Source organism: Uloborus diversus, chromosome 1 (genome assembly GCF_026930045.1).
Source record: "Uloborus diversus isolate 005 chromosome 1, Udiv.v.3.1, whole genome shotgun sequence".
NCBI classification, from domain to species: Eukaryota; Metazoa; Arthropoda; class Arachnida; order Araneae; family Uloboridae; genus Uloborus; species Uloborus diversus.
In genome coordinates this window covers 177,698,594-177,725,450 of record NC_072731.1, presented here as the reverse complement: position 1 = coordinate 177,725,450, position 26,857 = coordinate 177,698,594, and the positions used below count along the sequence as shown (strand labels likewise).

General features: G+C 29.9%; 1 protein-coding gene across 2 annotated transcripts in view; it reads right to left on the bottom strand.

Annotated features, from left to right (window-relative positions):
- Positions 1 to 582: 582 nt before the first annotated feature.
- Positions 583 to 26,857, bottom strand: part of LOC129233633 (ATP-dependent RNA helicase DHX33-like) — a 65,853-nt gene continuing 39,578 nt past the window's right edge. Inside the window, exons 14-22 of one of the 2 annotated variants that reach the window (XM_054867610.1) lie at positions 26,685 to 26,775; positions 22,683 to 22,763; positions 21,850 to 21,938; positions 18,431 to 18,497; positions 9,396 to 9,500; positions 8,794 to 8,927; positions 5,690 to 5,756; positions 1,051 to 1,160; positions 583 to 847 (exon numbers count right to left, since the gene is read on the bottom strand). In XM_054867610.1, coding sequence (XP_054723585.1) covers positions 751 to 847; positions 1,051 to 1,160; positions 5,690 to 5,756; positions 8,794 to 8,927; positions 9,396 to 9,500; positions 18,431 to 18,497; positions 21,850 to 21,938; positions 22,683 to 22,763; positions 26,685 to 26,775 — 841 coding nt within the window. In that variant the 3' untranslated portion in view covers positions 583 to 750. Of the gene's footprint in view, positions 848 to 1,050; positions 1,161 to 3,448; positions 3,687 to 5,689; positions 5,757 to 8,793; positions 8,928 to 9,395; positions 9,501 to 18,430; positions 18,498 to 21,849; positions 21,939 to 22,682; positions 22,764 to 26,684; positions 26,776 to 26,857 lie in introns of those variants that run through there. The other variant, XM_054867618.1, reaches the window with a different exon arrangement.

The following is a 26,857-nucleotide window of genomic DNA, read 5'->3' as shown; positions in this document are numbered from 1 at the left end:
AATCTTATTAGAGAAGTTTGCGATAGTGCCTATAAAAAATGCCCATGCATCCACAGTTAAGGCATTTACAGCTACATAAAGTATGGAATTTTGGAATTTTTTTTACAAATATCATTATTTTTTTCTTAAAAAATCTCTTTCATTCTTCTAAGACTTTTTAAACAATACATATTTTTGTGTTTAATATTAGTTTTAAGCTTTGTAATTATTTACATAAAATGGTAAATGACAAAAATATTGTACATGTGTTGAATAAATGTCATTAAATTGAGATTTCAAATATTTTGGATTTTTCAAAAATCTGTGGGCGATGGAACACTTTTTACTGTCACATTCTTTTTCAACCACCCCTTGAAACATAAAAGTCACCATTTACTTATTGAGGAGCAGAAACCTTGTTTACTAGTGTCAGATGGAAAGGCAAATATCCAATTTACAGGCGGAAATGGACACATCTATTAGTTTTCAGGGATGTCAGCTTTTATAGATGTATGTTATAATCTAAATTAAACAGAGTCACATTCAAATGAGTGGAACGCGCGCAGAAATTTTTTTTATCCCTCCCCCTCCCCTCATTCAGACAAACTTGTTTTAACTGGACGTTTGCCAATTTTACATAATCCATGGACAGACTATATATAAACATTTAAAAATTAAAATTAGATAAGAGAGGAAAGAAGAAGCAAATATCGTTTAAAAAAATAAAATTTATTATTATGTACATTTTTCTAAGAAATATTTATACAGATTCTACGTAGTATCCATCATAAAACTAGGAATGGGTTTTTCTTTAAAATACGAGGGTGCAACTTCCATTAAAAGATCTTCACTTACAGAAGTCACATTTCTGAAATAAAAATTAAAACATGATAACAATAATATTTAAATAAATTTACACTTTATGTGCAAAAAATTAATGTGCAAAAAAAAAGTGCAAAAAATTAATGCAACTGCTACAATACTGTTGAAAATATGACACTAGCAAGCTTATTCAAAATAATAATGTACTTAATCTCAATGACATTATAAAACACAAAGTCTTATAGTTACCTCATGCACAGTTTGGAAGTCTGAACAAGCTCTGTGTAAATGCAACATGATGGTTGAGAATTTAATAAGCATGATGAAGGATGCATTCGTACCTTTTGGTTTTTTCCAATCTGTTTTTTAAAATATTAAGAAAAGACCAAATTATACTGCTAAGCAAGAATATGAATTTAAAAAGAACTTAGAAAATTTGATAGTTACATTTTAAATAAGTTGTTCTACATATGAGGCAGTGAGAAGCCAAGGGATGTAAGTGGCAAAATTTAAAATTTGGAGATAACCAGTACAAATGGTGGTGAACCTCTCCTCTGTCTTGGGCAAGAGATAGCACTAGCTACCCTGGTTGGTTCTATTACACAGCATAATTTAGAAAAACTTTTCAATGAAAGCCTACCTAGGCAGGGTTCATACTCATTTTTAAAAGTGAAAATTAAGGACTTTTTAAGGACTCAAAAAAAATGTAAGGACTCATAGCAAATAATTATATAACTTTATGTACACAATTAGGTACACTTGAAACAAGAAAAAATATGAACAGAAAAATTAAGCAACAATATTTGGGATTCAACTGTTTCCTCTTTCTTTTAGTTTTTACATCGTGTTGTCTTTCAAAACACTTTTGTTGAAAGGGCATACTCCACTTAGGAACAGTTGATTTACGTCCTTTTCACAAAAAGATTCATTTGTCCATTTCAGCCGAAGTAATTTTCAGATTTAAAAATAACCTTCATGCTGCATATGTTATAGAGTACTTTCAGTGTATCTTCTTTTCAACCACCAAAGCAAAAAGAGGAGGGAAACAATATGTACCAATTTTCTGCAATCCAAAACATTTTTTTTTTGAAAAAAAAAAAAAAAAAAACAAACAAACAAACAAACAAACAAATTAAAAAAATAAATAAATAAAAACTTGAGGTTAGTTAAACCAATAAATGAGCAAAATTTACAATTTTAGCTTTTCATTTTAAAAAGTTATAGAGGGCGACTGAACGATCACAAGTGGAAGAAAATGGACTACATTTTTCTAAACATTATTTGTACACAAAGTATTTAGACTAAATGTTACAAACTTATTGAATGAGTGAAAGTACTTTACTTCGGCAATTTGCTAAGCAAAAAGTAATTTTTCAGCAACTTTTTTATTATTTTCAAAACATAATTTATTTGTTATATGCAAGTCATATTTTTAGACATCAATTTTAGAAATCTAAATTCTAGCAAAACATCAAACAACTTTCATTGTTGCAAATTTTTAAACATGTACTCTGCTTTTCCACTAATTAGTTGTTTGTGTTAGTTTCAAAAAGAAAAAAAAAAAGTGTGGGACATTTCACACAAAACAAGGTTCTGTTTCGAAGGGTTCCTCTTTGAAACAAAAATCATTTGCAATATAAACCATCTACATTCATGATTTCTGTGCAAATAATACATTAATGCATTTATTAAGGATCTCCATTTTTTTACAAATACGACTGGAAATGTACACTGTCATTTATATTACATAACAAGCATGACAATGTTATTGATAAAAATGTAATGTCTACAGAAGTTTCCAGATACTTACTGTTTTAATAAAATTATTTTCAAATAAAAATAAAACCGACTTCGAAAAACAAAAAAGAACTAAAAAGTAAAAAATAATTGGTTATACTTATATACATACGATTTCCTACCCATATGTATAAATCAAATTTATTTTACAAATTCAGAACAAAAATCAACTAAACTAAACACCCAATTATAAAATAAACACTGATTTTAATTACTATATGATGAACTATTTGAATACCTAACTAATTACATACGATCTCTTAATTGTTAATAACCATTTGAAGTCGAGGTCTCCTATTGACTACAACTTAACGTAACTGACAACCCACCAAATCCTGAGTTAAACACTAATTTAACAAAATGTGAAAGTCTTTAAAACTAAACCTACTCAGTTACGTTAGGTAGTAGTTAATAAAAGACCCCGCCTTCAAATGGTTATTAACAATTAAGAGATTGTATGTAATTAGTTAGGTATTCAAATAATTCATCATATAGTAATTAAAATCAGTGTTTATTTTATAATTGGGTGTTTAGATCAGTTGATTTTTGTTCTGGATTTGTAAAATGAATTTGATTTATACATTTGTGTAGGAAATCGTATGTATAGAAGTATAACCAATTATTTTTTACTTTTTAGTTCTTTTTTGTTTTTTGAAGTCTGTTCTTTTTTTATTTGAAAATAATTTATTTTTTTGCTTTTTAGTGGTGTAAATATAAAATAAGTACATAGGGTAGAGTATGTGGTACACTCCTTAGGTACATCTCGAATGAAAAAGCGTCGGGCACAGGAGTCTGAAAACAGCAATGATGAGCAAAATATAGAAAGAAATAGAGCACAGGGTCTCGGAGACTTCCAAAAACTTTGAAGAAAGGCTTTTTCAAACACGCAATTATTTACAAAGAAAATTGTCTTCATCATCAGTTTGACTTTATCAAAGTATGCTTTCTGAAAAAATATCACGAGTCACTAAAAAACAACAGAAATTGCTTTAACTTTGAACATAGAATTTCAAGAGTTTTCTTTATTTTTCAAGGATCTCATCTTCAGTATGACCTGATGACCATGGGATCACCTGGGAAGTATGTACCTTTTCAAAGGAGAAAAAGAAGAATTTTTCAAATTGGTCTATGCATGTTTGAGTTTACAGGGGACATACATAAAAAGATTCTGACAAGTTGAGAACGCCTTTTTTGAAGTTGGTTAAAAAAATTTAAAAAATCTTAATGCGCATAACATTTTAAAGGATTGGCACTAAAAACTGATCTTTGTTCCTCTCCAGGATTTATTTGTGCGCTAATTTATTTAGAACCATTTAAATGTCAATGGTTTTTCCTAACTATTTTATATTTCACACAATAATACGTATCACATAATTTGGGAAAAAAGTCACATTTATCTTTACTGGGCCCTGTTACAGATCAACACCACACTAGAAACAGAGTATCTACTGTGATTTTGTATAGATGAAGTTCAAAATACTACAAAAGCAATGATACTAAATGAATTTCCTGTTTGCTTCAGAGGATTCCTTATTCAAAATTTGCGATATGACTACTAATGACTAACACACGGGAAATATTTAAGGAGGGGGATACTCCCCCAAAGCAAGAGCCCCCCCTAAAAAGAAAAATACCCCTCAACCCCCCCCTGCCAAGGGGCACCCCTGATTAATATTAATGTTTTATGGTACTTTCCTTTAACACTAAGTAAAGAAAGTACCTTTGTTTTATGGTACTTTCTTTAACAATGGATTTTATATTTAATCGTTTAATATTTAGATTAAATGAAGTTTATTGTTTTTTGCTAAAGAACAAATATGGTGAGGCAATGGTTTGGGACCGAAGTTAGATCACTCCTATCCTTTAAACAAAAATACCATAAAAATTTTTTCACTAAGTGAGATGCTATGAATTTACAAACAACAAAGTGCGAGTAAGAAATTTGAAGAGTTCCCTCGATTTCTCCAGAATCCTTCATGCCTGGACTTGAAGACCATTAGACAACCGAGAGAAGTATACCGTTTCAAACAGAAAAAGAATTTTCCTAATTGGTCCAAGTGCCTTCTAATAATTGGGGAGCATAGTACATAAAAGAATTCCAACAAAGTCAGTTAATTAGTATTGCCGTAAATTAAACTGACGGCGTCATGAAATATTAAATCTAGAATACTTGTCAAGCTTCAGAAATCGGGCACTAGTTACGATATACTTATTAGGAATATAAATTTAATCGTCGGCGGGAGGGGATTTTTGTCTCTAATTCCCTTGAGTTAACACTAAATATATTTCAAAACTGAAATATTCAAAAAAAAAACTTTAATGACTAAATGAAGTTATTTATTAGCAAAGAAATTTTTATATTAAATTAATCAAATCAATTATTTTCGTAGAAAATACATTTAATTTGCTGATTTGCTGCATGAGTTATAAATACATTAGTAAGACTATAGTTAAAACTAACAGGCTGCCCCGTGAAAATCAAACACCCCGATGCGTCAGAATTAAATATTATTCAAGACAAGATACCTCCATCGAAAAATGCACCGTTCAAGCCAAAACCACGTGACCTATGACGTGTCGCGTAGCTGGAGAAAGCTGGTCTACATAGCCACAATGTATAAAATTTAAAGTTTCTTTGATTTCTCTGGGACCCGTCATTAGATCAAGACAAAATTAACATGGGACCATCTTGAAAGTATACCCTTCCAAACAAAAAGATTATTATTCAAATCGGTTCAGTTTTCTTGGAGAAATACGAAAACATACATAAAAAGTCGCAAGCTGAAATCATAACCTCCTTTTTTGAAGTCGGTTAAAAACTGATCACTTTTATTTTTTGTATCGCCATATTTAAACTTCCTGGCAGCAAAACCGTGCTCACTCATAAAGGGGTTGTGCTCAAAGCCAGGGAGCAATTGACCCCTCTGAATGACTGGTCTGATTTGGGCCCGTCTTCAGTATAAGATAAATTTCACTCACAAAAAATTTTCTTGTGATGTTTTCATAATATATATTCAAAATAAATACTTCAACTCATTTTCCTAACAGTTCTAAACTTATAATAGCATAATATTTTGAGAGAACTGCTTACCACTTTGAATATTCCTTTTTTATGGAAAACAGCAGCATTCATAAATAGTCCAGAAGTTAAGCATTTTCTGTAAAAAAAATCCAAATTAAAAGAAGTCATATAATAATAATAATAATGTACTGTTAGCAGTAATAATAGTATACTGTTGATAATAATAAAGATATAGGGTCTGGTGGGGTAAAGTGGTCATAAAATTCAGGTTTTTCAACTTAGGTAAATAATAAATACAAGAATTTATTTCAAAGCTTCAAATTTTTTTCTCGTTGTTTTACATTACATTAATGAACTCACTCCACAGAATTTTTGGAAGACAAAAATTATTTCAATAGCTTAATGGCATTTTCCTTTTCATATGTGCTGATGACCTGGAATAGGGAAAAGTGGTCATATTTTTTAAAAAATGATCTAAAACCAACATAAATAACTATAATTTATTTAATATTCAACACACCAAGTTCTTTTGAAGAAATTAACTTTAATTAAATAACAAATTTGTGCTGGTCTCAACACAAGATTGATGTTCATTTGAAATGGTCAAATTGATTGTTATTTGTGATGGTCAAAAGTTGGTTCACCAAGAATCATTCTGGATTCCATCAATATCATCAGGGAAGGAGTAATAATTTGCAATGTTTTATTTCTTTAGAAATACCTTAAAGATAACGTCTGAACAATGTCTAAATTGTCTAAATAAAATAATAAGAAAACAGTACATCAAAATAGAGTTCCGAAAAAATGTTACTAAGAAACAAATGGGGAAAAGGTGATCAAGCTTTATCTATTTTAGAGGTTCTTCAACTTCAGACTTCGGCAGAACCCTTCTGGAAAAATTTCAAACTTTGCCCCCCCCCCCTACTTTAGAGCGTGCAAAAAAAAAAAAATAATAATAATTCAACACAGTTCAATCTACTTTTTTCCTAATATATTTCTACGCTTTTTTCCCTTTAAATTTATTTATTCATTGTTCTGTATATTTTTCGGGGTAGTTTTCATTTCTTACATTATTATTTTGAGTTACGGAAGTAAAATTCTATTGGGAGGGCAGGTGGAGCTACTGCCCCTGAGCCTCCACAACAAAGATGCCCCCACAATGAAATTTTTACAAAATATCCAAACTTTCACGGGTCAAAAAAATTGAAAATATCGGATATATACATATATATCAAAATATTTGGATATATATCAAAGTATCAGATATTTTCGAAAGTATAATGATCTTTTTGAACCCTGATTAGGGGCCTCCACTCCTGCATTGACCCAGGGCCTCCACACTTCCAAATCCGGCCCTGCTGTTAGCCTAATAAATGAATGAATAACCAACATTTTGACGCACAAAAATTGCAATTATTGTACGTCAAAATGCTGGTTATTCCTTGATTTAATTTACTATTACGAAGTATCATTCGTGTTAGCAAAGTTTACATAAATGTGTAAATTTTTCATATTAGTTGTATTTTAAAGGCGTATTAGAAATTTTAATTATTAACTATGGTCAGTTCGGGTTCAGTGTCGTAATGCTGTGTAATGGATGAGTCTTGAAAAATTTGGAGCAAAAGTTTCACTTAAAGTATAATATCTCAGCTGTAAAATGTGCCTCAATGTTTACATTTTACTTAATATAGTTTTGTAACAATATGAACTTCCTCATGTACACAAAATTAATTTTATGTGTATTATGTTTACTTCCGAGAGTTGTGAGGGGGCGGGGGGGGGGGGGGGGGGCTACTGCGTCCTACATGTATTTAAGCAAGAGCTTTTTTATTCCTCATAAATTTACTTTCTTTTTGAATCAGAATATCGTTACTCGTCCTTCAATCTCAATTATATTAAACGTTTTAGCTGGATAGCACCGCAAACCCCCCGGGTTTGTGCGGACCACCAGTTGGGAAACTATGATCTATTTATTAAATGTATGTGTAGTTACAAGTTTCTGCTTTTTACTGATATTTAGAAGCTGATTTTTTGAGAGGATGGAGGGGTGGGGGGTGGCATGAATTATTCTACTAGAATTAATTGAAAGCTGTGGTTGCAGAAAAAATGCTATGATTTTTTTCAAATATTATAGGATTAAAATCTTGCTTTCATTCAATTGATATGCTATATTAAATTTAAACTCAGTTGTATTTAATCCATTTTACCTTACAAACACTACATGTTTAGTAAACATAATATTTAACTGATATATGCCTAATGAGCAAAACTTGAATGATTTTAGATGAAGGATAAATGTTAAGCCTAACCTTTGACCTTTTAAACCATCTTACTTAAGTTGTTCTAAAATATTATCTAAAATGAATTCAACTTAGCTGTTTATACAGATGTGTTCTTGAAACATGTGGGAAGCTGCCTGCACAACCAATCGGCTAAACATTTTAACTAACAAAATTTTACAAAAAAGTTAAAAGAGGTGTTCGGATTTTAAAATGTTTCATAAGTCAACAGAAATATTTTTTCACAAATGAAAGTATTGCCAGTATTTAACTTTGTAGTTCAAAACCTTATTCCTAATTGTTAAAATCTAAAATAAAAAAAAAATCCTTCATTTATTTCGAATATCTAGTTTTTTATTTGATTTATAGTCACTTTATTCCATTGACCACTTTCCCACACCAGACTCTACTATAAATTGAATAACTTGCATTTATAAGTTAATGGCGTCATCAGATTTACATTTGTAACATAAAATTTTAAGGGGTAGTCAATTAATAAAGAACAATTGCACTACATATAGGCCAAAGCACTGTAAATTTCTTAAACTATCTTAAAAATGATGCTGCAAAATGGTATGAACACGAATCAAAATTTCTACTAAATGAGCATATAAACTCTGATCAGGAATATTGAACATCATTGTAAGATAAGGCGAAATTGAAAAATGCACTCACACTGTGCAGTAGGTAGGCACTGTGATTGCAGTAGATTGACCATCCCTGATCTAGTACGAAGTTGTAACTTCATTGACATAGTTAAAAAGCTGCTAAGCTGCTTTTGCTGAAATTCAGCAAAAAATTCTCACAACATAAATCAATTATTGTGAGTTTTTTAAATTTATTTATTCATTTAAAAACATTCCATACATTCATACTACCAAAATACTAACTTACTTTATTCTTAAAGTATCACCACCTGACGAGCAAGGTTTAATTCCAATTTTTTCACAAATCTCACTCAACTGTTTCCTAATTCGTAATGCTTTCTTCATATTGCGGGAATTGACAAAATTTTCTTTGCACCATGCCTGAAAAGTATTTTCAGTTCAAAGTCAAATAAATACATAAAAAAATATTTATTTTTACTTCATTATTTTTAAGGGTCTCAGGAGAAACCGGCTTATATGTGTCTAGCAAAATTTAAGGGGAAAAAACAATTTAACAAGGTTCCTACACAGTATTGACAATAAAGCACATTGATTGTCCTAGATTTGCACGGATCATACAATACATAATCTCCGATTTTTTGGTATAGTAAAAAATAGACAACAAGGGAAAGATTTCAACTCGGACATCACAGTGAGAATTCAGTAATCTTATTGTCTTTTTAACCCAGAATCTGTCTTTTAAAAACTTTTCCCTGTACAATGGATTTCACAAACAAGAAATAGTTTTCAAAAAATCACGCACAAGATAATTTCAAAAGCATTTAAAATGTCTTAAAATGATAGTTACACAAAAGAAAATTAAAAACACAATCAAATATGATATCTTACAGGATTTTCTTTCACATTTCGAAAAGCTTTATACACATTGAGCAGCATAATATGATCACCATCTGAAGTTTCAAATTTTTTTCGAACTTCAGAAAATTGTTCACGCTGAAAGAAATAAACAACAAAAGTAAGTCACATTTTGAAAAGTAACCTGAAAGCATTTTTTTTTCAGTCATCATTTTTTTTTTACTTCCGAAATCAAAAGATTATTTTATGTTATTTTTGACCTTTTAATGCATTTAGTAGTTTTCAGAATTTATTTTTAAATTTCAATCAATAGTTAATCAAAAGAAAAGACAAGCGAAATATTTCAAATATTTATAAGTAAAATCTGTGTATAATAATGCTGTCTACAACTATAAACCTGTCCATAACTATTTTCTGTGATCCTGGCAAAATTCTCATTTATAAAATGTACTTTCACCCTGCCTGCAGCAATAATCATATTTCAGATGCATCCGTCAATATCAATAATTTATGGCTTTTTTTCTCCAAAAAACAAAAACTAATTTTCAATTATCACAGATTTTTATGTCTTAAAAAAAAAGTATGTCCTTAATAGGAGATAACCAAAGAATGAAACACAGTGCTAAGAAACTACATAGTAGAGGGGCTATGGTAGAAAATATAGCCGGAAACTGCATTTTGTGATAAAATCATGAAACTTGGCATGCATGTAGACAATGTACTAACAAACATTTTTGGAAGGAGAGGCAATTCAAAATCCCCCCCAAACTCCCCTGGCAGCCATTTTTGGTCAAAAAACCAAAACTACTTTTCTTTTTTATTTTTTGAAAAATACCTCCTGTATCTTCTTTTGGGAGTTCTATTATGCTTACTAAAGCGTAAAAAGTCATCAAAATATCTCTAAACCTCCTAATTTTAAAATTAATTTTAAAAACTTGATTTTTTTAAACAAAACTTTAACTAATCAAAGTCTTTAACATTTCTTGAAGGGTCGTTTGAGAAATGTTTTTTTATGCATTTTAAAGCACTGTGTTAAGGAAAATCAATTCATTTGCAGAAGAACCTATAATCCGAACCCCAGAAATCCGAAACATCAGAAAATCCGGATCTATGTTTTAAAGTTTTCTATTAAAAATTGATTACAAAACTAAGAATAAAACTAGAAATTAAAAACCATAAACAAAGCTAGTAATTTTTCAAAACTTGAAACAAACATTTGAATTGTTGTTTAAGAATAAATATAGCACTTTGATTAGTTAAAACGAAATCAATTGTCATTATCGGTGGAAAAAAAAAAACCTTAAAACAACACATGGAAATGAAGTACGCAATTTTTTGGAAGTTTCACTCACATTCTGCAGTTTTGTCAGTCATATGTGCACTTGAAATAAGGGGGAGGGGCACGAATGCAGTTTTTACAGCACTCCAATCTTTATTATTATTGAACGCTTTAAAACAAGTTTCAAGTTTTTTTCTCATTAGACGATTTGAGGCGTTTGTTCTATGTTTTAAACGATGTAAGAGGAAGAAATATCTAATTACTACAATAAGAAGCTTAGTTCTATGTTAATAAATCTAGCAATATTTTTACTATTAATAAAATTGTTATTTATTGAAATATAATTCACTGTTACAAAAACTACAACTAAATTGCAATACAAATCTGATTAAGTGATGCATACAACGATTATATAGAAGGCAATTTAAAACGTTGGAATTTACAAGTAATTTACTCAAGTACATAACATTTTCCATTGCAGTATTTACACATAGGTCTTTAGATAAGTCCATTTTTGAAGCACCCACAAGTTATTTGAGAGCATTTTTTTTTTACACTTGCATAACGTAAATTCGCTTTCAGCAAGGACTTGAAACTTTGGGCAAACTCAAACAAATAGGAATGTGCTTTTCATCAGCTATTGTAAAACCCCAATCATAAATTGAAGTTAAGGCTAAATTTTTGGACATATTTCCCCACTGATGTCCACCTTGATAAGCACTAAATAACTTGTTTTAGGGCTTCAGCTGTGGGTGGTAAGTTATTCATTGATCATTGTTTGCTGGTGGAAAAAGTTTCCAGCTGCATTTACGGACGGCAAAATGCACGCAGACAAGTAGTAGCAAATATTAATGAATCGCTAAGATATTTGAAATTTTTAATTAGGTGTGCATTTTTTTTAGGTTAGGATATATATATGAAAATACACCAATAACATCAGGATAGTCTTTTAATCATTTCCACATCGTCACTTTTTTCCGATCTGCAAGAAAAGAGGTAACCATGAGAGTTCCGCTGAGAATGAGTGGAATTCTCTTAGAACAACTGATTTTTGCCAACCGAATCTGTATGCTAAGTCTCGCACTAGCATAAATCGAAAGTATTTTCCAGCTCCAAAATCTGCTTTATCCCCTTTTTGTATAGCTGATGGAAGCATCGTTGTCAACAGTTCCAACGAATACGCTCATGTGTCCTCTTATTGCAGCATGCAAAACAGGAACGAAGATTCAGAAATTAGCTTCCTCGTGATTTTATGGCAGTAGAGATGTCTTATTCGATGAAAGTCACCATCACATCATTAAGAGCAAACATAAGATCATATAGCTAGTGCAATCATGGAAAATAATTCTGTCTTATCTGCGTTTCGTAGAAACTGAACCAGTTCTTAGAAAGCAAACCATTTTCTCTAAAATGATATCTTTCTTTTATTCCTCTTATATGTCTTACTTGTATCTTGAAAAGAATGCAGATACTCTATCGAAGAATTTTCTGTCCTAGGTCGTTTTATGTGAAAGATGAAAGAACCATCATAGACAATGGCGTCACAATGTATCTCCACTGCACTTATTTTAAAATTAGCTTTCATCATTTGCGTCTTCATCATCCCATCCTAACTCGTTTTCTTCTTCTCTTGAGTTGTTTTCATCAATAGGAATACTATAATTAAACTCACTGAGCAGGAATGTTATTGACCAGACTTATTTCCCGTTCAAAGAGCTCCATTTATTGAAATCGATGTAGGGTGAGGTTGATTTCCATAGAGGAGAAATTCAAAACAAATCTGTATCGGATTTTAATCTTTTCAGTAAAAGAGCAGACTTACTTATTTTTCTTGAAAATTGAAATGCCAAAAAGTTATTGTTTTTCTACCCGTGAACATAAAGTGACTTTCGAGTCACAACTCTTTTCTCTATAAATTTGTTGCACTGTTTTTTTTTCCCTCAACTTGCTCAATCTTCATCAGTTGCTCCACATATTCTTCGTCTACTGCTACATTCGTCTCCAATGGGAACAATTCTTTCGATGACTCTAAAAATGGATTCTCATGTTTAGCTATTTCTCTTCAAAAACTTTCTTGAAAACATGCTTTGGAAACTTAACATTTCTTCATTGCGCATATACTTGCGCATTTGCGTTTCTTTAAATCAACAGAGGTAACTTTTTCAAACTGTGTAATTAAATCGATAATTTGAAGACCAGCCAACACCCATCTTCTTAACGCAGTTGGATTTGTGAAAGACCAATAGCCCCACCATCTCCTTTCACTATCGCATTGTTTTGCTAAGCATGGTTCGATCGAATTACAGAAAACACGTTCATTGTCTTTTTTACAACAAACGTTCCTTTTTCAAACGCTTTGTGTGCGTCTGGAAGGTTTGTGGTTAAAGAAAAAGATTTTAAATAAAAACTGGTAACCATCCAGCATAGTTACCAAAGTATATGTATAGCGTATAGCAATAAAATGAAAAAAAAAAAAAACTACACATACATACACACACACACAAAATCAAATTCTTCAAAGTTTCAGTAAAGATACTAAAGTTGGTTGAAATATATGATCTAATAAACTTTAATTTTAAAAGCACCAGCGTTAATACAGTGCTCCAAAACTTGAATTTGTTTATATATATGTTTTTTTTTTATATAAAATAAAAAAAAGCTTACAGATGATCAATGGTGTGAGGAAGAATGAACAACAGCAACAATAGTAATAATAATAATGAACAGAAATTTAAAATTAAACTTTAAATTTCTTTGTATTAGAATTATGTTGTCTTGAAATTAATTTCTCCTTTTTTTCTTCAAGTCCTTATTCTATTATACCCTTCACAAATAGTTTCAATTATGCGTGCTCAGTCATTTAAAACAAGGGGCATCATGACCGGATAATTGGACAGTTCAGGCAATTAGAGTTCGGATAACTGGAACCCTACTTTGATTTAACACTAATGTAATGTATCTTCAACTTTAGAAACCTGTAATTCTGTTATGGGGGGAACAATTCACTTCAGGGTACTCACAATTTAAAAATATCGATTTTTTTTAAAAAACCACTTTTTGTTAAGTTATTTCTTAAATTAGACATTTTTTGGAGTTTTAAGTAGTAAAAAATGTAATAAACATCCATGGAATGACACAACCAATGATTTAAAAAATTATAATAACGAAAATTTAAAAAGAATCGCCGTTTTTGGTTTTGGACCAAAAATGGCCGCCGGGGGGGGGGGGGGGATTTTGGAATGCCTCTCCTTCCTAAAATTTTTGTTTATACAAAGTCTACAAGCATGCCGAGTTTCATAATTTTATCACAATTTGCAGTTTCTTCCCCTGTAGCCCCCCGACTAACAGGAAAATTTGGGAAAAAGCTTAATTGTACTGTACTGACATCCAATTGATAAAGGATCAAAACAAATTGGGGCTGAAGAAAAAATTGAAATTTCTTTGTAAACCATAGGGGTCATTCTTCAAAAAGTGTAACTTTTCTGTCACACGCTTTTTACAGTAAAAACTTTAAGGAACAATTCATTCAACAATTATTTTTAATTTCATCAAAAAAATATCTTTTTGAACCTGTCAACAATTTTTTAATAATAATTTTCATTTTTGGTCCACAACATGTGAATTCTCACCTCCATGGCATGTCACACACCTCGTGTGGCTGTTTATATTGCTTAATAACTTGTTTAATTAAAAGTATATACATATTTATTTATTACTCCATTCACAAATGTCTCAAATACTAATGGTTGAAGCATATTTAATTTTTTAATATTGTGTTTTAGTTCGTATTAGAAGGATCATGTCACATAATAAATTCTCACCTCTGTTACCTAAACACAAAATGCCATTCTTCAGTAACACGTGGCAGTAATTACATAAAATTTTATTTTCCATGATACGATGAAGCACCCTTGTTTATTTTAAGCCATAGTTGAAGTTGTGAGATTTTTGTCGAAAAACAAGAAGATAGATTTTGCTTTAAAAACTTAGTGTGGTTATTCTGACTTCTCACCTCCGTGAACTTGAATTTCAGGGATGTAAATTAATGTAAAAAAAATGAACATGTTTTCATATGCTTAACATGTGCAGATTGTAGCAACGAAGAAAAAAAAATCCATGAAAAATGTATCTATTAGGTCTATATTAAGGGAAAGATCCTCATCTCCGTGAATCTCAACTGTGTGACAGATTTTATCAATGTCATTATTTCTGAGGTGAAAATAACTGATGGAGGGGAAATACATCAATAATAGGCATTCTACCAAAATTATAAATTGCCAGTATATCCTCAAATTTACTAAATACTATTTTTTAACATACATTTGAAACTACTAATTAAGCCGTACTTTAATTAAGAGAGCTTAATATTATATTCTCACTAATTATTAAAATAGCTGATTGTTTGCACAATTAACAAAACTACGACTTTGATATTAAATCAGCCTCAATTTTTAAATATTAAAAGTTTTTTCTTTTTTTTAATTTCCATGAACAAGGCATTTTTTAATTTTTTTTATTTATGAGTAAAATAATGGGAACTTAGCTGTGTCATTGTTTATGGTTATTTCTAGTAAGTAACACTTTCATGTAAGAATGAAAAAAAAAGAAAACGAAAGGTTTCGAAACTGAAAAGTATTTGCGTTCAAAAAATACGTTTTCTGGAGAAGGACCCATAGCCTTTTTTTTTTAAGGATTTTTTTTTTTTAAATGTAGTAGGAACGATCTGAATTGTGCAATCAAGGGTGATGCTGACCAAACTTTTATTGTGAAAAAATGTTCCTAATGCTGATAGTAAAAAAATGTCCTAGCCTATTTTGTATATATGTTTGCAATTTATTTTTTCATTTGTTTTAATACATATGATATATTAAAATTTTTAACCTTTGAAACATTTATTGAGGGATGCCAACCTATATAGGTTAGAAATGTGTAGTAAGAAGGAAAAAAATGTGTAGTTTCAAGTGTAAATGTGTAGTTTTCCGGTACGGTTTAATTTACTCACTCCAACCCTCTACCATTTAAGGGAGGGGGGGGGGAGCTATGTTTAAAACTGTGTACATTAATTAAGTAAAAATACTACATAAAACAATTGCGGAAAAAAAAGATCTTTTTTTTTAAAACTTTTAATAGCAAAATAATATTATTCTGCAGGGTAAAGTTTTTAAATATGAGTGAAGTTGAAACTCGCGTAAAGAGATGTAAATTCTCAAAAAAATTTGCTAACAGAATTCTATTAGAAATGTTTTAACAAAAATCACCTACCTCTCTTTGTAACAAAAAGAAATTAAAAAAAAAATATAAGATAATTATAGCAACAATTAATACTTTTTTAATGACAATAAAGTAGCATGCTTTGCTTTAGCAGCTTGTTCATCAGAAAATCCCCTAAATAACATGATTCCCCATTGCTACAAATCATTTTAATCTTTTCAACTAATAAAGCATTTAAAGTTTCAGTGCTTAATGTGGATCTAAAATCAGTCAGGTTGTTTTTGACAATGCTAAAAACTCTTTCAGACCCTGCATTACTACAGGAATTAGTAGAACACTCAGCATCACTTTTGGGCGAACAATGTACTTAGATGATCCATTGCCATCACAAAAGCTAGACATCCTTGCCCAAGCTTCCTCTGTGTTCATTTTTAAAATTTCACTGTCAAAATCGTCTACTTGATACCTAGGAAATTCCATTTTTAGCTGGTCCATGTTATCAACAGAAACAAGTTTTGGGAAGCTGTCAGTAAAATATCTCACAGATGAAAAAGAAACTCCTTTCCTTTAATCTAAATTAGCAACTTCAGCATGTTTCAATAAATCTCTGTTCAGAGAGATTTTTCTTTTTTAAACATATGAACAAGCCTTTTGTGTGATAAAACTTTCTAACTGATGAATATTTTTTTTTTCCTCTGCAACACGACGATTTTCATTTGAATAAGATTTGGTTTTTGAACCAATAACCAAGTCTTCATCAGCCTTTTGGCAACTTTGCTTATCATACTTTATTTCACACCAACTTGAGGCTTCTGACACAGCAGAGGGCTTAATAAATCTAACTAGCAGATCCATCAAAAAGGAAATTAAATATCTTTAGATGAAATCTGCAATGCGGCATGTAGTTTTTGGTTAAGCTCATGATCACATTCGGATATCTTCCTTCCCCTCAGACATTTAGTATAAAAATTCCTGGAAATTGTTCTATTATACATTTTTTTTTTCAAAAGAGAATAATTCGGACATCAGTTATAAAGTGAAAAACATGTTTATTAAAAACTGATTTCTAATGTATAAATAGGTCATCTCTTATGTCACTCTTTTTGATCATGCTTTTAAAAAATAACATGGAAATGAAAAAGAAAAGGGGGGTGCCAAAGGCAAATTTGTACAAATAGTTTGGATTTCTGCTCCTGAAAACCTAAACTGATACTTTAGGATTTGACATTGGCAATAAAACAGAGAGGGGATAGTTCTAGACAAATGTAGCAAGTTATTTTAAGAGTAAACAACAATTGCAAAACAGAACATTTTAGATTTGTTCTTCGAACCACATGAATGCCCTTTCACAGGATCAAACTATAACTGTTTGCATAAAACACATTCAGAGTTAATTGCTTTTTAGAAAAAGAAGTTATTTTTGATGCAGAATAGACGAATATGTTCTTGTTAAGAAAAAAAAAATAAAACAAACATAAATCAATTTAAAAACCTCAGGACAAAATATTTTTTATCAGGAAAATAAAGAATATCGGAACAACTGCAAACTCCAGGGTTCGTACTCAATTTCAGAAATAAAATGAAGGAGTTTAGGAGAAATTTTGAAGAAGTAAAATGAGATTTGGAAAGAGGACTTTTGGACTGTCCATACATGTCACACCTTTTCTCAACATATTTCTTCTCTTTGTCACAAAGTGTCACACTATACCTTACCCCTGCCCTAGTCATGTGTCATATTTTTCATAAACATATTGTGATAATAGCTGTGTTATGTCATTTTTTGCTACCCTCTCTCTTCCCCTTGAATTTAACACTTAGGAACAAACTTTAAACAAAAACATTATCAAAAGAGATCAAGATCTTTAAAAAAGTACAAAAAAGAAAAGTCCCTTTCCCGCTTTTATTTGCAACGAGCGGTTAAATCTCAGTTTTCTGCGTCGATAAATTGTTTTCCATGCTGTCATCTGGTGATAAGTTATTAAGCTGCAGACGATTTTTACAAAACCTAAATTATGGAGAAAATTATTTTATTTTTACTGGTGCCAAAAGTTATTTCCCCGCATTCAATGTGTTTATTTTTCTTTCTCAACTGCAAGTGATGCAGCTTCCCCCCCCCCCTCTTGACAAAGTTAACAGTTGTCGATTGAAGTATTTTAAATGACTGTTATAGAAGAAGATTATGTAATCTTGAACTAAAAAAAGGTGTTTTGAAGGAGTGAAAACCAAAATGAAAGGGTTTGAAGGGTCCTTCAAAAAAAGTTTCCTAAATGAAAGAGCATTGCAGGAGTTTGGAAAGAGTGTATGAACCCTGACCTCTGTAAACTTGCTTCAAGTATTTTTATATGCCTGCAACACAATATCTTAATTAATGCAGATAAGTACTGTTAATAATGATGCTAAAATACCACTTATATCTCAAAAGTTCTTATTTTAAGAAGAAATTATGCACGAGGCCCTAAAAATATATTGCAGCAGGTTTCCTGAAATCTGACACCGATGCTAGTCTACGCATACAAAAAGAAATACATTGCCAACAGTATTTGTAATGACTAGGGAAACAATAAAAAAGTGTGCTTACTTTTTCGGATGAAGTATAAAATATTGACTCAACGGACAAAAGAGATATGATAGTTAATATCTCATCCCTGGAAAAAAAAATCGATATATTAAACATTGGAAAAAATTAAAAAAAAAACTAACATTACAAACAAATCATGTTTCCTTTGGACATAATGATATTCCTCTCTCCCTCGTCATGTTTTAGAAACTTTTCATTGTATGCCTTTTTTTTTCTTTGTTGAAAACAGTAATTTAATTTCAGAAATAGAAACACAATGATATGTTTCAAAACTTTGAACCAGCTTCAACAAACATAAGATAAATGAATCACATCAAGTGTAAATTGACAAGCAACATTGCATGAAATTATATCACTACATGCAACCACCTAAATGAAGCTGACCTGGCCGAATCAAAAACTGATTTGACTAATTCGGTCCATAGCAATTAATGTTAAGAAATTCTTTTTTCGTAGTAGGAGAATGTGGGGCAAAGTGAAATAGTTAATTCAACTTACTTTTTTCAAAATGAACAAGTTAGAAATTTGCTCTAAAATTATGGTACATAAAGATACAACAATATATTTTATAAAATAGCTTGCATTGAAATATTATTATTTTATTTTTGGCAGTAAATTTGTACCTCCAAAAAAAAAAAGGTGGAAAAGAAAATATTTCTCTAATGAAGTATTTTCTATTCGATTATTAAAGATATTTTTGATCAAATAAATGAGTAGTTAAAAGAATACATGAATAAGAAATGAAACAATAAACAAATAAATAAATGGAAAAAGTAAATAAATCAGTTAATAAAAGAGTGAATAAATGAATAAATAAGGAAATTATTAAATGAAGGAATGTCAATGAAATAATAAATGAATACATAAATGATTTGATAAAAGATTGAATAATTAAATGAAATGAACTATTTCACTTTGCCCTGCATGCACTTGACTAACTGTACAAATACAAATAAGCTTAAAATGAAACAAATAAATACTGCACTGAATATTATTAGGTCTTAATTAATATTTAAAACATTAGTAACAAAAACATTTAATAATTACCAAAAATAATTTTTGACTTCCAACAAAACATTACAATATGAGTATCAGTTTTTGAAAATTGCTTGTATTATTATATTATTAGATTTTCAGAGGTATTTTTTCCTTGACTGGAATGGACTACATGCAGTGTTGCCAATTTTGGGGAAATCTGGTGCTCTCTGGGGAAATTTCGGGGAAATGGGTTTTGAGGGGAATTCTTTGGGGGAAAATTTTTTTTCTTGGGGAAAACCTGGGGAAAAAAATTTTTTGGGCGAAAAAAAATTGCAATTAAATTTGCCTCTTGACATCTGGTAGTTACATTATTTGTATCAAACAGCGGTGGTTTAGCTTTGCTCAACTTTATGGAATTCGCATCTCGTATTATGTGGAATATTATGCTACGGAATTTGCATTAATAGTTCTGCGTGAGGTATTAGTTGATACGTGAAACAGGCAAAAAGAAGTGTGATGAAGAATGTTCTTAGATAAATATATACAAAAATTATGGTTTAAATATACATACAGAAGCAGAGTAGTAAATGCGAGTAGAAAAAAAATATTTGGCTATTTCTTATCTCTCGGTCAGGCACTTGTATTTATGACTAGTGGCACCCGCATGGCTTTGCCCTCAGTAGAAAATTAAAAGGTATTTTGGTTTCCCTGTATATTTACAAATAATGCATGATGAATTTCTCGCCAATTGGATTGCCCACGTTACGGTTCCACATTATGATAACTTGGTGATTTAGTCGTTCATCTTATGATAATTTTGCTCAGGAAAATGTTCTTAAAACTGGAATAGAAAAAGAACAAAATTAAATATTCGAAAAATCGCCTAAAGGTGCACACCCCCATGCTACAAACTGATTCTTTGCCAAATTTCATGAAAATCAGTCGAACGGTCTAGGTGCTATGCGCGTCACAGAGATCCTGACAGAGAGAGAGATCCGGAGCGAGAGACTTTCAGCTTTATTATTAGTTAGTAAAGATAAAAAAATGATAAAGACAAAAAAAAAAAGCGAAAATGGGAAGAAAAAAAAAGGTGGGGAATTTTATAAGAAAATTTGGCTATTTGGGGAAAAAAAAATTATTCAAGAGACAAAAATATCAGAGGAAGTCGATTCATTTTATGAAAATATTAGTGGAAAAATAATTTTTGTATTTGGGGAATTTTGATAGAAAACATCGCTTTTTGGGGAAAAGTTGGAAGGGAATTGGGGAAATCTGGATTTGACCATCTGGCAACACTGACTACATGAGTTACTACATAGTTTAAATATTACTAGATAAGTGGCGCTTCAAGTAGAGTAAATATTTTACTATTTCACTTTGCCCTACATTCCCCTATAGAATACGCTGTCTTATGCACAATTATACCTTACATTAAAACTTTGTAAATTTTAAAGTTTGTGTGAGTTGAATCCTTTGAACCATAAGCCAATCAATAATCAAAAAGGTGTTCTGTTTTACTCGTGGAATTTGGTAGAAAAAATAAATATTTAGGAAATAATTACATGAAGAACAAAAGTTATGAAAACAATAGTGTCATTAGTTTTAATATATAATAGGGCAGATATGCCAGGTAATGGGCACATCGTTCGACTGTTTTTTTTTTTTTTTAGTTATATTTTATTTAATACTTTTAAGTATCATATTTTAGTTTAGTTTAAAATCAGAACAAATATAACCAAGTTCACAGTCTGATCAAGACAAATAATAATTACCAAGGATTATAAACTTTTATAAAAATCAATAAAAGCTAACTTTATTATTTATTTATTTATTTTTGGACTAGTAGGATAGAATGCCTACATAGTGTTTTTAAAAATATTAACCTTAAATTCAAGAGTTTTTCATTAAGAATATGTAAACACCAATTTAGTTGCGGAACATGCTTTTAATGTTCCAAATAATGCTTCATATTACTTATTTGCAAAAAAGAAAATAAAAATATTTATTTTTTTGGTGCTACGGATGCAAGGAAAAATAATTATCTTAGTTGGTTTATATTAATTTTAAAAAATACAAAGAAAGCTGAAAATGTTGTTGTGAAATTACAAATACTAAAACATATGGAATATCAGGTGATATAAATATCATGCATTCAATGAGAAAGCTCAATGTGTACAACAGGGGAAGCTGTGGCTTTTGCCACTTCAGCTAAATGGTGTTAGCTGCCATCAATAATAACAATATTTTGAACTTATAATTATCATTATTATAAAAAATAAAATACATGAGTATTGACACATAATCACTTTATTAATAGCTAAGTAGCTATTCATACATGAGTTACTGTTAATATTAACTTTAAAAACCATCAAGCAGTAATTGATATAAATCAAGTATGCTTTCTTTAATAAAAACAATTGAAGATTTGATAAACAACTTACGTGCATCTGTATGCGCTTGAGGTGATTATCATCTTAGAAAATACAGGATCTAATGGAAATTTCACCATTTTATTACCACATTCTGTTAACTAAAACAAAATAAAATTAAATTACTTAAAATGGTAAAAATCTAAAAATTTATCAGAAAGCAGAAAAAAAAATCAGTTGTTTAAATTAGTTAATCTGCAACAAATACATTGCAGATTTTCATATCTTAAAAATAAAAGTTGGATATAATATTATAACAACATTCAAGTTTGATGGACTAAATGTTTCATGTACATAAAATATCTAATAGTAAAGTTTAGAATAGTGGTTCAAAACACAAAATAACATGGAGGTGAACATACACATAGTATTGAATACTAAATTGCTCTTCTGCTGCATTGGTGAAAGATAAATATGCTTTGAAATAGGGAATTTAATCTGTAGCATTTTAAATATTTAAACAATTATCTTTAAACATATTTTTAGACGGTGATAAAATACTGAATAAAAATAGTAGTGTATAATAATTCTAAATATTTAACTGGGCTTGTTTAGGCCAACACAAGAAAAAAGGCCATGATGCTGAGATTTTCTGACACACTTTTTATCACAAACACAGAAACACAAAAGAAAAATCAAAGAAAAACTTTAACACAATTTAATACATTTTAAAACTATAATAAACTTCAATTGCATTGTAAAATTTAAGAAGGATATTAAATTCTAGTAATATTCTCTATTTAACTGTTTTTGTTTTGGTTTTGTTTATGCTACTAAACATTATGTTTGACACACAGAAAAATCAAAACATTTATATACTTTTAGAAAATAAAACAATTAATTACCTCCAAACTTCCAATAGTTTCCCACTTGATCCTATTTACAGCTTCAAGGAGTTTCAGCTGCTCTATAGATGCAGATATATGCTGTGAAAAAAAAAAAAAATGTTATTTTCACTTTCTTTTCTTTTCTTTTTTTTTTCACTGCAAATTTTTTTCTTCTGCTTTGAAAGCAGATAATAAATTATTTCTAATCGGTAAGAAATCATTAATATTAAACAGTAAAAGCATGCTATATGTATTGGGCTACATATATTTTTTATAATCTCCTCATATATATATATATATATATATATATATATATATATATATATATATATATATGTATATATATATATATATATATATATATATATATATATATATATATATGTATATATATATATATATATATATATATATATATATATATATATATATATATATATATATATATATATATATATATACAGTTGGCTCTCTGTTTAACGACGGCTTTTCAAGGGTGGATGGTCCACTGTAGTGTTGAAAGCATTCTATTTAAGGACGTTTTTTCTATTTAAGGACGATTTTTTGTGGTCCCTTGGAAGTCGTTAAACAGAGAGCCAACTGTATATACATATATATGCATAAAAATAATAATAAAATAGGTATGCATCTCATTTTGCTGCAAATTTATTTCATTCTAGAGGAGTTCAGTACATTTATAGATAATTTTACTTTCCTTTGGCATGGAAAGGAAAATTTGCTTTCTTTTCTTACTTTCCACCAGAGAATATTTATTAATTAACACTAGGTTTTTACGCACATTCTACAATCAGAATAATGAAGGATTTTTCATTACAAATATTTGCGAGTAGTTTGAGTAACATAATTTTTTCATCAAAGCAAAAAAGAGTTTGTAAAAAGAGAGAAATATTTTACATTGTAAATATTTTCAGAATTTTTAGTTGTTGATAATTAATTTACCATGACTACAATCGCAAATTAACTTAAGTTATTTGAAAAGTCTAAAACAATGGTTTCAAGTTCCATGAAAGGAAAATTTAAGTAATAATATCATTTAAGGGAGTATTCATGAGGCTAAATTGAGTAGTATTTTGAGTGAGGTTGGTACATGAAGTTGAATTGACAACTGGTCACTAATGTATAGTTTCCAATTTGGGGGAAACCACAATGCGTAAACAGTAATGCTGTTTTGAAAATAAATATGTAAATCAAGTCTAATAAATTCAAATAAATTTATATAACTTACTTGCTCATATTGCATGCTCCATTAAATATTTTTTTTGTTCAAATTTTTTGTACTATTTACTATTATAACTAATTATTTCCGCTGAAAAATAATAGCCCAAAAAATAGAGTTTCTAAAAAAACTGAGAGCTATTATTATTGTTATTATTATTATTACTATTCTTATTAAAGTGACTCTATTTCAAGACTACAATAAAACCTTTGCAAATGCTGAAAATAATTCTTGCATTTGAACAACCCAAATTTTCCAGAGTTCTGCCTATTTTTTTACACAAGAAAGCCCTTGATATTAGAAATCTAATGACATCCTAAACGTTTTTCACAAATGAATAAGTCTAATTTCATTGAAATTTTCATCAAATATATCTTTAATAAGTCTCGTAAGCATTAAGGCTAAATTTTGCTAATGGTGTTGGCTTGAATTCAATCGGATGCAACTAGACATAAAATTTCAATTGGGCATAGCAATCAGCGTATTAGTAACCAGCAAAAGAATAAAACATAAAATGGGTTGAAAATAATGTTCATCACAAAGTTATTAATGTGGTAAACAGTAAATCGTAATCAAAAAAAAGAAGGGACTATTATGGAAACTTTGTAATTGGTTTCAAAATGCATAAAATTTACACTTAGTCACGGTGTCTACTCAAAAAATAAATAAATAAATAAATAAAAAATTCAAGCTCCCCTGAATTTTCCATACCTCAGGCAACAAAAGTTTTCCCAGTGCTTTTTTAAAGGTTAGGATAGCTACTTTCGCCATTTTTTTAATGGCTGGCATAGCTTATGTGACATTTTATACACATTACGTTTACATCACTGTTTAATGTAATTTTCAAACTATTACATCCATCCATCCCTAAAACAGGCTTTGTTTTTTGGGAAACTTTTAAGAAATCACTCCATCAAATTGTTAAGCATTAAATACATCTCTTCACACAGGAAAGGGGCCATTGGTTTACTAGCCCGGAATTTTATTGAAAAACCTTGCAATTCTAATGCCATCGAAATAAAGAAACCCAAATTTGCTTCCAGAAGTTCACTGCACTTCAACATCAATTTCACTGTGTCATAGGTATTTGTATTCGGTTCAACATTTGCAACCTCTGCCTTTTGAACAAAAGAGGTAGGGAATGAACCATTCAACTTTGGTAGGGTCTCAGCCTCAGGGGAGATGGTGTGGTGTGAGAGAACTACCAGTAAACAAAAGGTGGGATTGAAGAAATGGTTTAAGGAAAGAAATATTTTCTTTAAGTAATTTCAAGTTGCATGAATTTCTGACCAAATTTATTTTACTTAACTGCAAAACAGGAAAAATCTTTTGAAGCTGGCCATATTTGAAAAAAAAATTCCATGTTTTCTGCATACAAAAATAAATTTCCTGGACATTTCCAGTACAAAAAATTTCACTGACATTTCCAGGGCTTCCATGTTTTCCAGGTGGGTAGACACCCTGACTTAATGCATAAAAGTTGGCAGGTATGCTAAAGCCAGTAAACTGAAAAATTACTATTATTCTTGAGTGCTTACAAAACTCTCATTTTAGAAAAAGAAAAAAAAAAAAGCCATCTTAAAAGGTAGTTACTGAATTGTGATGATAAAAGGAAATGTTGCTTTTTGATATTTGTTATAGAATTATTGAATTAAACTCTGCATTAGTTTGAGAAGTATATTTTGCTGGAAAATAATTTTCAGCTTTTTTTCTTTGGTCCTGATTGATTGTCTTGATAACCTTTCCTCTAGTTCTCCAGCTATTTTCATCAGATGAAATAGAGAATGCCCCTTCCCTTTAACCTCAGACTATCTTCACATGAGCGCTTCAAAGTGGATTTTCCTCAATCATTTTTTATTCTACAGATCTCTCAGGGGTTCTTAGTAACTAAACTTTAAGGACTAAATAATACTGTTCCTGCTGTGCCATTTGAGAAGGCTGACATAAGCAGATGCACATTTCATGAAGAAGGATAAAGCAAGCGCTAGCTTTTCAGTAAGTCTGTTGGAATTTTAGAAAGCATTCTTTCTCTTTATCTCTGAGTACTTCTCCTATTCTTTTATTTACTGAGTCATTCATATGGGGAATTTCTCATAACCCATCCACATCCAAACAATAATGCTCAATCTTAATCCTAGTCAAAACAAGTAGAATGATTTATATATCATCCTGGCTAACATGAGTCAAATCTGATGGTTATCTTTAACGTTGAGACTTTGAAATGATGAAAAGGACTTCAAAATAGGTCTTGCCCAACCAAAACAAAAATTGTTCATCCAAACAGTTCTGAAGTTAAATCTGAGGACAAAATTTCAAGCAAGTTTGCTATAAACAAGCTTCTTTCAGAATTAAGTCTACAGGGGCATATTACACAATTAATAACAGTGTACTCAACCTACAGTATAATCAGCCAAATTCTTTAAAATTGTCAGCATTGAAATGTAGAGGGAAGATTTACATGGCATCAGAACATTTAGGAGATGTACATAACATTATCAGGAATGTATGTTCAAAATACAGTGATTAGATGAAAGTTAACCAAACATTTCAAAAGATTTTTAGCATTTCTCATTCGTAAAATAAACATTTTAAGTAAAAAATACTTAAGCTAAAATTAAAAATTCAGTTAAAATTTGAGTGCATTTTCTGTTTATTTGTAAGTTAATGCAGTGCAGTTTTAAATATGTAAATTCGAAACATACAATGCAAAAAAATAAATAAATAATAATAATAATAATAAAAAATCTAGTCATGATGTAAAATTAAAATGTTCAAATACTTACATCTTCAGATGGTTTATCAATAAAATCAAATTCACATATGTTATGTATTCCAACAGCCACCATTTGTAGAATAGCATTAGACAAACAACATCTATAAAAGTAAGCATATTTATTCATACAATATTCTTTTTTTTAAATTAGATTATTATTAACATTACACTTAATTTAATACC